Raw genomic sequence first — 14,345 nt, forward strand, 5'->3', positions numbered from 1 at the left:
AGCGCATTCATTCGCTCATCTAGTCATCCTACACTTCAAAACGCCGCGATTGTCGACAAAAAGGAAAAAAAGAATGGCCATTCAACCTGATAACTATTCCGATCATTGCTCAACTTTCCTTGCCACGGCCAAGGTGGATGTACGGTACAGCAGTCCACGCTAACTTGCTCTATGGACTCCCATGTCTAACTTAGTATGTACATNTCAAAACGCCGCGATTGTCGACAAAAAGGAAAAAAAGAATGGCCATTCAACCTGATAACTATTCCGATCATTGCTCAACTTTCCTTGCCATTTGATCGAGGAAACACAGTAAACAAATTCGTACCGGGTGAGTCAAGCACCGTTCTGATATTGTGTCTGACATTGTACGTAAGTGCACAGTTGGCTCCCAAACTTGTCAATAGACTCGAACAATATGGACGATGAATCCAGCGCAGATGGAGGTCTCTTGACGATTTGGAATGGGTTTCACAATGTGGCGAAATGTACAGCGGCTAAAACTAGCCGAGTGAATGAGATTGTATGTAGTAGGAATTTTTTTGTCCGTGTCTTAATAGCAAAATTTGATTATCTCTACAGATCGTTTTTCGGTCAGTGCACCGCAAGTTTTCTGCTTCACGAGCACCTGGTTATTTGAATTCAGCATTTCAACATATTTTTGGCGTCACACTTAAGGACTCGTTGTTTGGTTCAGTTCTTGGATGGATTCAATGCTACAACGAATATCAGACTTGCGTATGAGAAAAGGCTGACTTATGGAGCAAGACGAGAAATACTCTTTTCAATTTTTATTTCATTTCATCGGCAACAGATGTGAATTGTTGGTGACGGCGTCTTCAATTTGTTACCAAAGCACAATGGTTTTTGCGTCAGAGCGGTGAATGAAAAGACACCAAGAGCATGTATTTAGTGGCGTTTGTATGATCAGGCCATAGCACTTTGGGCTAACTTTCTTTTTTCCAAGATTTCGACTCAATTCTTAAGGTACTTTCCTTTATGTTATAAGTGAAGTTAAGTGCAATTTATGGAAAAAAGGATTAGAACTTCACGTCATGAAATCTGAAAAGTCAATAGAGCCGTGTGCACGGCAGGATTCGAAATGAAGATCCGATCAAATCGGAATCGGGAAGGACACACGTAAGTTTTAGATTTGGCAACAAAACACGAAACTGTCATTATTTGAACATTTCAATAGCAGCAATTTGAATGCTGGACACGGCAAGGTTACATGCCTCTTTAGTGCAATAAGGCGCAATTCGGACAACGACCGCGTACTTCTATAGATGAAGCCATTCCTCTTCCTCAATTATGAATGTGGTCAGATCCTATGATTCAATTCGAATTTTTCCGTCCAACCAAAGAGAAGAAGATATTTGGCGGTCTAACCACGCAGTTTTGTGGCATAAGCCATCATATCGACGTCACCTTCTGAACCGATGTTTCCTTGGGAATGAAACTGCTTTCGTACACCTTAACCCTGAGAGTCTGGACATTTTCTTGGAAACCGTCCAACTTTCTGACGCCCATGATGTCAAATGTAAACAGAACACGATCTTGATCGTAAGTTTCTCGCTCTTTGAAGGATCAAGTTCAACTTGATTGGGATTTTCACAATGTGAGGGTTACGAGGGGATCACCAACGACTTCGACGTGGGAGCAATGAAGCTGAAGGAGAGGATTATTATGGCAGCACTAGGCTTCAGTGTTGCCCTGGTGTTAATTTCCGTCGTTGAAGTGGCAAACCTGCAGAGATTACCGATTGACCCCCAAGTGACCAAACCGTCTCAAATCCATGGTGTGATCAAAACATCGAGTCAAAACGACGCCAAAGATGCCCCGTTTCAACAAAGAAACCTCCAAAAGACATCCATGCAGAGGTTTGAGTACAAAATATGCCATGTTGTTATAAATTTGAAGATCCCATTTCAATGTTGTCTTTTGCAGTGGAGACGCCAGTGTTGCCAATGATGACAAGTCATCACCAACTGGAAGCCTTTCCAGGCTGAAACCTGGACCCAGTTCCGTGGTACCTTCAACTAAACCTAATCCGTATGCCGATGATGGTTTCAGTGATATATTTGAGGCCCTCTCCAAAGTCATCACAGCCCAAGCGCCTTGGAAAAACATCCTAAACAATTTTAAACGAGATCAGTAAGTGATTGAAACACGTCACACCGAGTGGCCCTATTATCTATATTCAATAATTTTCCAGGCACAAGAAACCAACGAGTATAGCTGATATGAGTTTCTCTCAGTTACTTCCCAATTCAACCCTGTGGGAACAATTTCAACTTGGAATCACGAACAAGTATGTTTATCCGGAAGATGGAGCTGTGGTGAACAAGCTACTGAGTACCATGAACACTTTGAAAGTGATCAGTTTGGAACAAAAGGAGGGTGGAACTCAGTTCAAACTCATCCTTGACTTTGAAGACGGTGGTCAAGCTCTCTTCAAGCCAATGAGATTTCCTCGTGGGCAGGTTCGTTTCGAATCCTTTTTTGAGGGTATTTTGATAAGTAATCTACTAGCTCACGGTGTTACTCACAATATTGATAAAGTTTTCGTTGCTATTGAAACAAAAGGAACAACTTTTATTTAAAAAAAGATATCTTGGATTCTAGCTCAGATTAGGATATTAATCCACTTAAAACCTAAAAAGAGATAACATTTATCAAAAAGTAAGCAATAGATGATGGAAGTAACCTTAGTTGCCTCTCCAACTAAAATTTTATTCAAATCTATTAAGTGAACGGTAAGATACCTTATTTTCAAAGATTGCATTTGCATCAAATTGACTACCAATTCCTCCGGTTATATCTTAAAGCAATTGCCAAGACATATAATAAGCTTTTTCTATGCTTAATATATAAATAGAAATATTTCACTTTTCTGTAGAAGGAAGAAAAATCCGAATATAATTTGCAATACAACTTAAAACTTAATTAATGTCAATATATCACAATTGTGATGCCATACTCGTCAATTGCAACTTTAATCAAGCTTAGTCTTGAACTTTGTCAATATTCTATTAACGTCGAATACAAACATCGCTAGTATGTAGTAATTAATTATTGCAACAGTGACAATTTGGAAAATTGAACTGTCACATGTATCGTTTCAATATTTTACGAACATGATAGGATAGTGTAGCTTTTGGCACTTAAGTAAAATGAAAGGTAATTTTATGCCGTTTGTAAGTTTTAAGCGACATTTTTTTCTACCTATGGCTCATATAGAAGTCTTAAAGAAAACGGAAGAATATCATTTCTTGTCGTTTCATTGAAAAAGACAATCAAATTCCTTGGGAATAACTGGAAATATGAATAGTCCATTTTTCGATCTTTTAATGCGTAAAACGTAACTTTTAAGTGGCAATAACTATGTAAGCATGTGCTAATAGATGTTTATGAAATTTTACGTCACTACATAACTAAGAGTATGTTTAAAACTGATTGACTACGTTTTTATCCGAGCTACTTTTAACATGTGTATTTCACAAAAGTTGCTCCTTTTGCTTTTTTGACAAAGAAAAACATATCTTGATGTCTTGGCATTTGAGCTAACATTTAACCAGAAAATATAATAACCGTGAGCTGTAAACAAATATTAGAAGGAGAGCAAAAAGCAAGAGAATCTTCAAAGTCGTCAAGGATGATTCAATGGATAAGAAACATCAGAGCTTTCTCAAAATATGCCGTATTTTATATTCAATTTCCATCATTATCATTCCTCGAGAAAGCGGAAAAAAGCAAAATATAGCACTTTCGTTTTAATGAAGTCTAACGACATGAAATCCAGTGGAATGAAGATAGCTATAGAGCTCCTATGAATTCTCCATTAGAAAATGGCAAGGCTATCATTAAGTTATGTAAGCATTCAATTATTGCCGTTTTCATTCGCAAACACAGTTGTGATTCTCTTGACAAGTGGCTCTATGAGTAGCCTGACTTTTCTCTTGCATTGAACTTGTTTAACAAAGTAAATCCAAAGGAACGTTAATGTCCTATGCCAGATGCATAACGACACCCACTGGCTTTCAGAGTTCCATTCCTCTAAAATCCATGACGAACATTCTTTTAACAGGGCCATTTTTTCTAAGGAAACATAGAACTAAAATGAAAAAAAAAACGTTGAAAGCTGCAGTTTTTGGAAAAAAGTTCCCGTCATTTTTGCCGCCTTTACATATGATAGATTTGTTATGACTCTTTGAGCGTGACCCAGTTGATGCGAAACCTCAACTAGGGTCTCATTGTAAGACAGGGTTCTCCCTAGGGAGTTAAACTGCATCATTCTGGGCTTTGTTCAGGACAAGACAAATAGTGTTGGAACTCAAAGGGTGTCTCTGTTTGTGTCATAGGAAACCTTACCGAACCATTTTTACTTCACGGACTTTGAGCGGCACAATGCTGAAATTGCTGCTTTCCACTTGGATCGTCTCTTGGGATTCCGTCGTGCCGTTCCAGTGGTTGGGCGTCGGTTCAACATCACCTCGGAAATCTATGAACTTGCCGAGCAAGACCTTTTGAAGACCTTTTTCATTAGTCCTGCTGGAAATGTGTGTTTTCATGGTAAGCGCTTTTTAATCTCAAAGAACAAATGTCCACAGGGACGGCCAAAAATAGTTAAGGGTGTCGTCACTTTTATGTGTAAAAATTTTTGGAGTTGGATGGAAAAGTTTATCGTTCATTAGAATAGCGTTGAGTGCTTTGATATTTTCAACAAATATGTTGGAACAAACCTTGTTAGGGAGTGATGTTGTGGACAGTCGAAGCGTTTCCAAGTGGAACACTTTGTTGAGCCACCCTTGTAAAATCTCCTCTGAGATCTTTTTTGGGTGTGTCACTGTCAGATCCTAATTAAGATGTAACCTGCTTTAAAGGGACTTAACTACCTCTGTGTCCAGATTGTTTAGCACTCACAAAATATGACATACTCATCCAAAAACAAAATATTTGTCCGTTACTGTGGTCTAATGCTTATGGGAAATCATTTCGTTTTGCGCTTTTTGCTCCATAAAATGTGTGCACGATGATGTTTTATGGCAATATTTCGGGTTTATTGCACGTGCAGCCATTTTTGAGATGACAAGTTGTGAATATTTAAACCACACGAGCAGAAGATGAAGATTGGAGAGGGTACATAGAACGGTGTAGTGGCACACTTTGGAACCTATTAATATCAAATTTGCCAACCACGTTCTCTTGTATTTCAGGCAAATGTAGCTATTATTGTGATACCAGTCATGCCATCTGCGGAAATCCTGACATGCTGGAGGCCAGTTTGGCCGCTTTTCTTCCACCCAAGGTAATCGAATCTTCAACATGATACAGATAGCTCAAATTTTATTGGCCCTACAAGCGGAAAGGTTCGCTTCAGACCAAAATCAGACCAAATTCCTTTTGAACACGAGTGTTTTTTTCTTGGTTTATTTTGTTTAGAGAAAATTATTCAAAGGACCTTTATTCCATATAGAAATATTACCCCACGAATTGTAATTTGTCAATCAACGAAAGTATATCTCCTTATTTTTATGTTCTATTGTTATGCGTCAATTTTTTGGGAACCATGAGCTTTAAATTGCCCACTTTGTTTCGCAGATATTGCTTTTTGGGCCCTTTTCTGACCAAAATTTAAATTCCGAGGCAAATTTGTGCTTTGAAATTTGAAGGTTACTCAGGTCAAATAACTTTCCATTGATCAATCAAGTACCTTCAACATGTCAAGGTCGGGGAACGATGAATGTAATTAAACAGATTACTGCCTTTTATGGTTATGACACACATTCCGAAACCAAGTCTTTGCTTACAACACAGTGGGCGAATACTATCGACTTCGATTGTGTCGTAAGCATTCGGTTACTCATCCTCGGAGGAATAGCATGTATGGAAACGCTTCATGCATTTTCGTTTTAGGCAATAGCTCCTCGGAAAACTTGGCGTCATCCGTGGAGACGCTCTTACCACAAACGTCGGAAAGCCAATTGGGAGACGGATGATGAATATTGTGACATTGTCAGAGAAGTCAAGCCTTACGACAAAGGCCGAAGGCTCTTGGACCTGATGGATATGTCTGTGTTCGACTTTCTCATGGGAAATATGGACCGCCATCATTATGAGACCATCAAGGTAAGTGAGCAAATTGTCTTCTGGGTTGTGGCCTTCTGTACGAAAAGTAAATTCACCCAAGGGGTTTGGGTCATCTGTTGCCAAATGGCACTAGCAATATTCTGTATTGGATTAGGGCATTGTAAATAATGCACATACATTTTTGCAATAAACACCTGTTCAAAGACACGTTTCTCGTATTTTTCCACAAACCATTACACAACAATTTGAAAATATTTATCTGATAGCGTGCAAAAAGAAATATTATCTAATTTGTAAGAAACTCCAATCTTATAGTTTTAATGTGTCTGCCTATTAACATTCCCGTCCTTTCTTGCTTTCTTGCACATATCCATACTGGTAGCCCACTTTTTTATATGCATATTTTGCACTCCCCTAATGATCGCTCGTGTTGCACTTTGGCTCTGGGGCTCAAATGCTCACTCAATAGTAGTATGAAGATCGGCCTTGATGCTGAATAGCATTCATTACTCGTTGCTATTTACTCTCAGTTGTTTGGTAACCGCACATACCCTCTTCATTTGGATCATGGACGAGGTTTTGGCAAGGCCAACCATGACGAGACCTCGATTTTGGCTCCCTTGTATCAATGCTGCATGATTCGGTCCTCCACATTGTCCTCCTTATATCGATTCCATTCGGGATCTGTTCCACTCTCCAAACTCATGGAAGAGGCTCTGGATCAGGATCCGTTGAAGCCAATTCTTCTCAAACCTCATTTATTGGCCTTAGATCGTCGAGTTGGGATGATACTTCAGGTGAGCATTTGGTCTTGTTTGTTCCTTTTGTGGAGCAAGGGAATATAATTTTGGGTCTAATTTCAGGTGGTGAGAAGCTGCTTAGAAGGAGCTGAGAAGATCTCAGATGTGATATTTTCTCATGATGACCTGTATTCAAGTGGGAACGAAGGCATTGAGGACAAAATGTGGAGCTAACGTGGAGCGATCTCTAGTCCCATCATGTGTGATCAGGGCAGGAAACCAAATATTGATGGTCCGACCTTCAGCACGACAAAAAGTCATCTTCACTTCAAAGCATCGTCATGACTGTGATATTCAAATATATGGATCAAAAATATAAGCGAAAGTCGATCTACTACAATACTTTGTCAGGTTAATACGATGTTCCTGGTTCATGATCGGAATGAATGGTGGAGAGGAAGTCCCTCCTTGAGCTGGGCTTTGGGGTCTTCTCGTCGTGGGTCATTTATAATCCTATTAGGCTGCTGAGGACCCTCTTGAGATGTCCTAGATATGGAACACTCCAGAGAACTTTTCCCAGGATCCGATCTCTCGTCAAGTACGTGATCCCATCTTTGGCATACAAAAGACGGTCGTCTAATCGGTTCTGATCGCCACGGGTCACAAAATTGGAAGAGTGACCTTCAGTGGTCCTTAAGTGGAACCCTCGATGGGAAATGGCTTGTCTTCGCCGGGATTTGTGGAGGGAATGGCTGGCGTCCCACCGATGACTTGGTATGTTATTTACCTCTGGAACACGCTTCATATTATTGGACCATGGGAGACTGCCATACTTGTTGACTCGCAATTGGTCCTGGAATGAATGGACGAGTTATTGTGTTTTGGTGGTCAATCTGAAGGTCAAAGGTCATGTCTACCTTCTTCCAAATTGTTTTTCCTCCAGTTTTGGCGTTCAGACCCTGCTCAAATAGACGAGATTCCAATTTGATCCCATGAGGTCGTTGTGGCCTCACAATTGAAGTTATCCGATGAACGATCGGGTGTGATTGACTCTCCAGCTAGAGAAGAAACATTTATCATAAGAAAACACGTTTTCTCGATATAAAGCAATGAGCCCAAGGACATTCAGTTGCTTGCACCTTAATTCGAGTCAGGTGTGATCAAACTGGAGTTTAACATCAATTGCAAGCTTCTTTTGTCTTGATAAATATAGCATTGCTTCTCGTTGGTGTCTGCATTTAAGAATATGCCTTTATTTATTCTTTATCTGTAAGGGCCCTTACTTGCAACGTCACACGGCCCAAAGAAAACGGGAAGAGGCACGGTAGATTGCTAAATAAACTGCTCTTGCCTTGCCTTGGACGCAATTTCTTTTCCTGACATTATGTGACCCGAGGCACTAATTGAAAATAAGATTTTGATAGAATTCGTCAAAAACAACACAAACGCATCATAATTCAATAACAAGGAATTGGCCCAATGGCCCTTTATTTGGTAGAGGCTGAATGACAAAGCGCCCTCTGGAGTGCAGAACGTAAAACACATTTCGTACAACGTAAGGGGGCTATACATACGACTTCAATTATCAATGAGCAATCAAAAGGCTTTACTTAAAAGTGTGCAGAAAAATGAGAAATAAAAAAGCAAATGAGAGCTGCTCATCGCTCATCATTCCTAAAACTCAATGGAAACGATCAGATCAAATCTCAATTACCCATGTCAAAAAAAGCGACACCTTATTTTGAATTATTTATTGTTGATGGGGACTGATGATTTGCATGACTAACATTTTACTACTCTTTTTATATATGTTTAGCCGTCATTGAAATTGTATTGAAATATCAGTTCGTTACTTTTTCAATCTCAAATATCAGAGCGTTGAATTTTTTCTATTTTAATTTCTTTAAAATCTACATGTCTGCTTGAAATTGAAACCTCGACTAAAAAGCACTTACAAGTGTTCCAAACTTCCGCCCAGGATTCCCATTTTTTCTCAAGGCCCCCTTTCCAAGCAAGCACCCTAGTTATTGAACCACTAGATCCTTAATATCCCAATTGACTGTCCCCGCCTACCTTAAAAACTACAATATCTCCAATGTTGTATTGTTGATGGGAGTGGTTAGACACGAGTATGATATCGCCTTTGTTGAGCACTGGCGACATTGATGAGCTCGTCACAATGCACAAAGGGAATTTCGTACTAAGACCCCATTTCAGACCTTCAAAGGAAAGGTGGAACAAGATCAGGATCTGGAGCAAAGCACACACACATGAGAGAAAGAACATGCTCCAAAGCAGAAATCATACTACGAGAACACTCAGTTTGTTCACCTTGGAAACTCATCCTTATGATGCATCCTTGGACTTCTCTCCATACGATCTACAGTGCCTCATCGAATGGTCAGATATTGCATATTTCGCTCTGCTACTTAAGAAAAGTACTAAGTGAGCAATTCAGGGTCACTGTCGTTTGGCCGGGGTCCAATTTGAATCGCGGAAGAGATGCTTTCGAGACAACAGGCCCAAAAGCGTCTGAGACCTTGCGTAACACGGATTCTTGGCTTTGTCTAAGTCTTGTTACTACTCCTAATTGGAAACCGTTATCAAGGATATCTATGAAGCAAGTTTGTTCTTGAATTAGCGTGTTGTATTTCTCGCTCTAAAACAAGTAGGACATTGACAGGGTTCAAAGGCCTGCAGATACCTTTTCATGTTGTAGAAGTATTTGAGATCTCAGGAATGTCGGAGTTCTCGTATGTTTGGTGTGCTTTTTGTCAATTTTGATAATTTAAGTGCATTTTTGAACCAATTAGGGCAGACTGTGGACAAAGCACTGCTATTGATATTATATGAATTCTTTCCTGTTTTCGAAGAAATAGCTATACTTATTGCACATGTTTGAAACGGTGTAATTACCGCGACTCAAAAATTGACACACTATAGTTTTTTGACTTCGTGTTTTAAATCTAATGCCTCATTACAGGAATCTCTTCGAAGACCTTTTGATGGGATACTCCCCAAAAGTTGCAAAGGATGCTACCATGCGGTATGAAAAAGCTACTTTTTTGTTCAGTTTTTTTTGGGAAAATTTTGAGCTTTCTTACTTTAAATGAAAATATTAAAGGCTTTTGGTTTATACCGTATAGGAAAAAGTCTAGAATGGTAATAACGAGTATAATAAAAGGTGCACGGTTGGGCCGGCAATGATAGTTGGTCATTTTTCCTTTTATGCATCCGACAAAGAGCTTTGGCAAAAGTAACATTCTAGCTAAAGGTCGCTCTGGTTTCGAATGACCAGACAATTCAGCCCAATGAACAATTCAAGCAATGATTTTCCATTTTAAATATAACAACGATTTTATTGCTCCACATCAAATATGACGATTGCCTTTTGAACGAAGGAGGCCGAAACTCTCGGTGCTAATCTTTGAGTTGAAAACTAGTTTCGGATTGAAATCAAGTATGGTTTCCATGGTTGAGTTTTGATGTAATAAAACAATGTCACTAGTTTGAATAAATTATTTATTGCTTTTAAGTCTACAAACTTTGCTAAAACATTTCACAAATAACAGGGTGAAGATTAACTTCGACAAGTAGGTGGGATACGTCTTATGGATCAATTACTGTTATGCTTTATCACAAGTTGATCTAGATGAGCATTCAGAACTTTTCCACGACTTGCGTTTCAATAGGTACAGAGTCAGAATTGTCATTCTGACTTTGGCTAGTCCTTAGCTTTAATTTAGATGGCGAATCTGGCGACACTGCACTGAAAACCGGTTCCGATCCTTCATCAATATTAAACACAGGCCCAAAGAGACTGAGCAACACACTTAGGAACACGATCCCATGGAAGAGGCCAAAAGTGACAACCATGGAGAACATCTTAAAGAATGTGGTGAAAATGTAGGAGTCGCTGAAGGCCAAAAGAACGAAGGCCGTGAACGTACTGAATCCACCGTGAAACACAGCTGTCCCCATGGAAACTGCAGCTTCCTTGGCTTTTTCTGAAAATTAAGAGCTGTGACATTATTATTTAAAAAGATTTATGATGCCTTGAAAAGGGAGGGCTGGGGGTGCTTTCTACAAAGGTACTTCCTTCTGGGAAAGCGATTTTACAGTCTTTATCTGTGGAATGGTTGACGTGAATGTAATGGTTACTTTGCGGAAACTTAATTCATTCCACATCCTGAACGAATTTGAGGGTGTCAAATAGCAAATTATGAATGAATTGCTTGTTTTCATTTTCCCATTTATGCCTCTTTGATCAAAACCCAGATAACAGAGGCATGCTCAAAGTGATTATGTGTAAATACATTTGTAACAATAAACGTCATGCCTATGCAGAAATTATTGAAAAAAGGTGCGAATAAAGATTAAATTGAGTGACGCGTCAAAAAAGTGTCTGAAACTATCGAATTTAATTTTGCACTTTTTGCCCCTCACTAGCGATCAGGCAACCTACACTTAAAAAAAGTAAATAAGTGCTCAAACTTGTTCTTTTTTGCAAAGAATCAAGAATCAGTCCAAAGACTCAAGAACCAGTCTAAAGACTCAAGAATCAGTCCAAAGACTCACGCATCATATTTCGAAACCAATTTGGTACTGAGAGGCTAGTAGGGTTCAACTCCTAGTTTTTGTTTCAGCAACTCAAAAAAAACTCGTAAACTAGTCAATTTTTCCGAACTTGTTTGCTCATCGACTCTCATCTAAGGGAAAGAATGCAATAAGGAATGATTTTGAAGGTTGAAGTGATTTCATTACCTTCTTGGTAAAAAAGCACGTCATGGGCCGTATATCAAACACCAAATATCTTAGCAAAAAAAAACTTAGCTGAATTCGGCAACCAGTTCCTTCAATTTAACAAGTCTTATGCGCTTGAAGTACAGAAATTCTTCTTGCAAGTATTTGATATTTTTTTTTAACGAAATGTGCAACTAAGGAGGGGGCCTATATTTTGACTGAAAACTATAGCGTTCATGCATGATTCAGGCCATGACAGTACTAAAAGAGCAAAAACCAAGTAACAATCCAAACTAGTCCCAGCGCCTACGACTGCCTAAAGGGCCCATGACACGATGTTTGATTCTAGCGGCAAGAAGAAAATGGAATCACTTAAACCTTCAAAATCATTCCTTATTGGAATACTTGCGTCCTCCAGAAGACCGCTCAACCTCTCACCTTTTCTGGTTTGGCCTTTAGAGCAGAGATATGCGACGCCAATGTGAGCGGCGTAGTCCAAAGCGAGTCCACAGCTCAAGATTAGGATGAGGGAAGTCACTATTTCAATAGTGAGGCCCATAAAATGAGCAAACCCGCAAACATTGGCCACGGTGAAGACCACACAAATGAGCACGAACAGGGAAACCCGAATGTTGGCCACCAGGAATAAGGTCACGACCACGATAGTGGCGAAGGTCAATACCAGATTCCGAATGAGCTCCGAAACAATGCTCTAGGGTTCGTAAATGAAAAGAAATTAGACGCAGTGAAAGACGGGTGGGAATAGACGATATATCTTATGTAAATTGTTTCTTTGACCACTGAAAACTCTTGTCACTGGACCGTTTCAATGAGTCGTGGCTTGCAGTATTGAATAAATATGCCGGATAAACTGGAATGCAAAAAGACAATACATTGACAAGTTTTTGTCCTAAGGCGGGATTCGAACCTACGCCCTCTGCGGAACCCTGTCGTCAATTGTGAAAGGACATTTTTTGTTTATTTTTTCACGGGCTTTTCTAACCACTACAAGGAATATAATCCCCAGTATTATTAAAATGAAAGGTTATAATTCGTCTATTTATTACCTTTTAATCTTTTCATGATATTGGGTCTACCAACGAATTTGAGTTGGCAGACCGAGCTAGTCCTTGCATGTTGGGTGGATCTGGAATGCTACATAAAAATTTGTCCAACTTTGACATGAAAGATGCAACCGAATCAACAAGGCCTACGTATTCCCTACGAATATCAGAGGGAAGCAAATTAAACAATGAAGGAGCCCGAGAAAAAGGAGATGTGGACTTCATTGTTCGAACTAGCTTGGATTCTCGAAGTCTTGAAGGTGCTCTCAAAACGCACGCTTAGACTTGACCCTAAATCCTGGGTTGGGACAAAGCTCATGAATGCTTTTGAAAACGTACAATATCAGATCCCTTTCGTACCTTCTCTGAACACTGTACGTACAGTCCCAACTTTTCTAGTCTCTCCCAATACGAGAGATTTCTCATTCCTGTCATCTTTGGACTTATTCCAGCTTTTGCAAACCTGCTGAAATCATTGGAGCCCAAATGGGCGAGACCTATTCAAGATGTGGCTGGACAATCGACTGGTACAGAGTTAGCATTGTGATGCTATCTCTGGACTTAAACGTATAAAACCACACATTTGAAAAGATTTACCCACCTTCAACAGGATATGCTCACCGAACTTTCTATGACTTTGGAGAACTACACCTAAATCTTTCATTGATGAGACCTCCTCAATATCTTTACCTCCATTATCTACGAGTGGAGTATTCAAAGGAGTTGGCCCGAAGGACATTGAGCAGAATTTCATTCCGTTCATGGACATATTACTCTTAGTAACCCAAGAATAGATTCCATCTAAGTCATTTGCAAGGCTACTGGAATCTTGGCCATTCCTACCATAAACTAGCTTTGTATCGTCAGCATTAGATGAGAGACTGGCAGTAATACTAAGCTTTTGAAGCGGGGCAACGAATATTATAAAAAGGAGGGGTCCAAATATAGAACATTGGGGAACACCTGACTTGACATCATGTATGTTACTAAGGGATCCCTCAACCTTAACAATTTGCTTCCTATCCTGAATGAAGCTTCTTATCCAATTGAGAACTTTGCCTTGGATCCCAACTACATGAAGTCTATTCAACAAAAGGCCATGACTTATTTTATCAAAGGCCTTGGCAAAGTCAAGACAGACTACATCTGCTGACTCGTTCCTTTCCAGTCCCGCAATGACCTGCTTTAAATGCTCAATCAGTTGGGTAACCGTGCTAAAATGTGCTCGGAACCCGTGCTGGCTAGGAGGAAGGACTGGGGAGCGACTTATCTCCCCCTTTAAAAATTGGAACAACATGAGCTAACTTTAGTGAAGAAGGAAACTTTCCCTGATCCAAGATGCAACGCATCAAGTACGAGAAAACAGGAGCAAGAACCAGTGATCATCTCATCAGAAACTGAGATGTCACACCATCAGGACCAGAAGAACTTGAAAGCCTTAAGTCCTTGATGCCCTCTAATGCATCTTGATCTGTGGCTACTAGATCATCTAAACGCTCAACTTGGCTGATCTTGTCAATTCAACAGAATCATCTTCAGAGAAATGAGCTGTTGCTTCTGAACTCAGTGGGGTTGAAAACACACTAGAGAACTGATCTCCAAGCATGTTAGCCATAATATCTACATTGCTAATGGCTTCCCCATCAACCTCAAAAGGCCCAACAGAGTGTTTCATTTTTCTCTTAGAGTTCGCATAAGAGAAAAAAAC

The 14,345-nt window shown here is 39.7% G+C and overlaps 3 protein-coding genes across 7 annotated transcripts in view; 1 reads left to right on the forward strand and 2 right to left on the reverse strand.

The window, feature by feature from the left end:
- Positions 1–7,230, forward strand: part of LOC131881834 (extracellular serine/threonine protein CG31145-like) — a 10,835-nt gene extending 3,605 nt beyond the window's left edge. The window contains exons 1-9 of one of the 2 annotated variants that reach the window (XM_059228806.1): positions 199–331; positions 1,586–1,880; positions 1,948–2,154; positions 2,216–2,483; positions 4,362–4,572; positions 5,217–5,308; positions 5,917–6,129; positions 6,621–6,887; positions 6,954–7,230. In XM_059228806.1, the coding sequence (XP_059084789.1) occupies positions 1,663–1,880; positions 1,948–2,154; positions 2,216–2,483; positions 4,362–4,572; positions 5,217–5,308; positions 5,917–6,129; positions 6,621–6,887; positions 6,954–7,064 (1,587 nt within the window). In that variant the 5' untranslated portion in view covers positions 199–331; positions 1,586–1,662 and the 3' untranslated portion in view covers positions 7,065–7,230. Of the gene's footprint in view, positions 1–198; positions 332–1,585; positions 1,881–1,947; positions 2,155–2,215; positions 2,484–4,361; positions 4,573–5,216; positions 5,309–5,916; positions 6,130–6,620; positions 6,888–6,953 lie in introns of those variants that run through there. The other variant, XM_059228805.1, reaches the window with a different exon arrangement.
- Positions 7,158–9,374, reverse strand: LOC131881835 (uncharacterized). Of its 2 annotated transcripts, XM_059228808.1 has the most exons (4): positions 9,162–9,374; positions 8,904–9,049; positions 7,748–7,888; positions 7,158–7,683 (listed from the first exon to the last, which is right to left on the reverse strand). In XM_059228808.1, exons 1-4 carry the CDS (start codon positions 9,172–9,174, stop codon positions 7,336–7,338), a joined length of 648 nt encoding a protein of 215 aa, XP_059084791.1. In that variant the 5' UTR covers positions 9,175–9,374; the 3' UTR covers positions 7,158–7,335. The 2 variants fall into 2 exon arrangements, with proteins under 2 accessions (XP_059084791.1, XP_059084790.1); XM_059228807.1 differs by lacking the exon at positions 9,162–9,374 and having other exon boundaries at positions 8,904–9,155.
- Positions 9,375–10,335: 961 nt separating this feature from the next.
- The window catches only part of LOC131881836 (NPC1-like intracellular cholesterol transporter 1), a 19,468-nt gene continuing 15,458 nt past the window's right edge, over positions 10,336–14,345 (reverse strand). For 2 of the 3 annotated variants that reach the window (XM_059228809.1, XM_059228811.1), the window contains 2 exons: positions 12,012–12,285; positions 10,336–10,837 (listed from right to left, as the gene is read on the reverse strand). In XM_059228809.1, the coding sequence (XP_059084792.1) occupies positions 10,491–10,837; positions 12,012–12,285 (621 nt within the window). In that variant the 3' untranslated portion in view covers positions 10,336–10,490. Of the gene's footprint in view, positions 10,852–12,011; positions 12,286–14,345 lie in introns of all 3 variants that reach the window. The other variant, XM_059228810.1, reaches the window with a different exon arrangement.

Source organism: Tigriopus californicus, chromosome 6, assembly GCF_007210705.1.
Source record: "Tigriopus californicus strain San Diego chromosome 6, Tcal_SD_v2.1, whole genome shotgun sequence".
NCBI lineage: Eukaryota > Metazoa > Arthropoda > Copepoda > Harpacticoida > Harpacticidae > Tigriopus > Tigriopus californicus.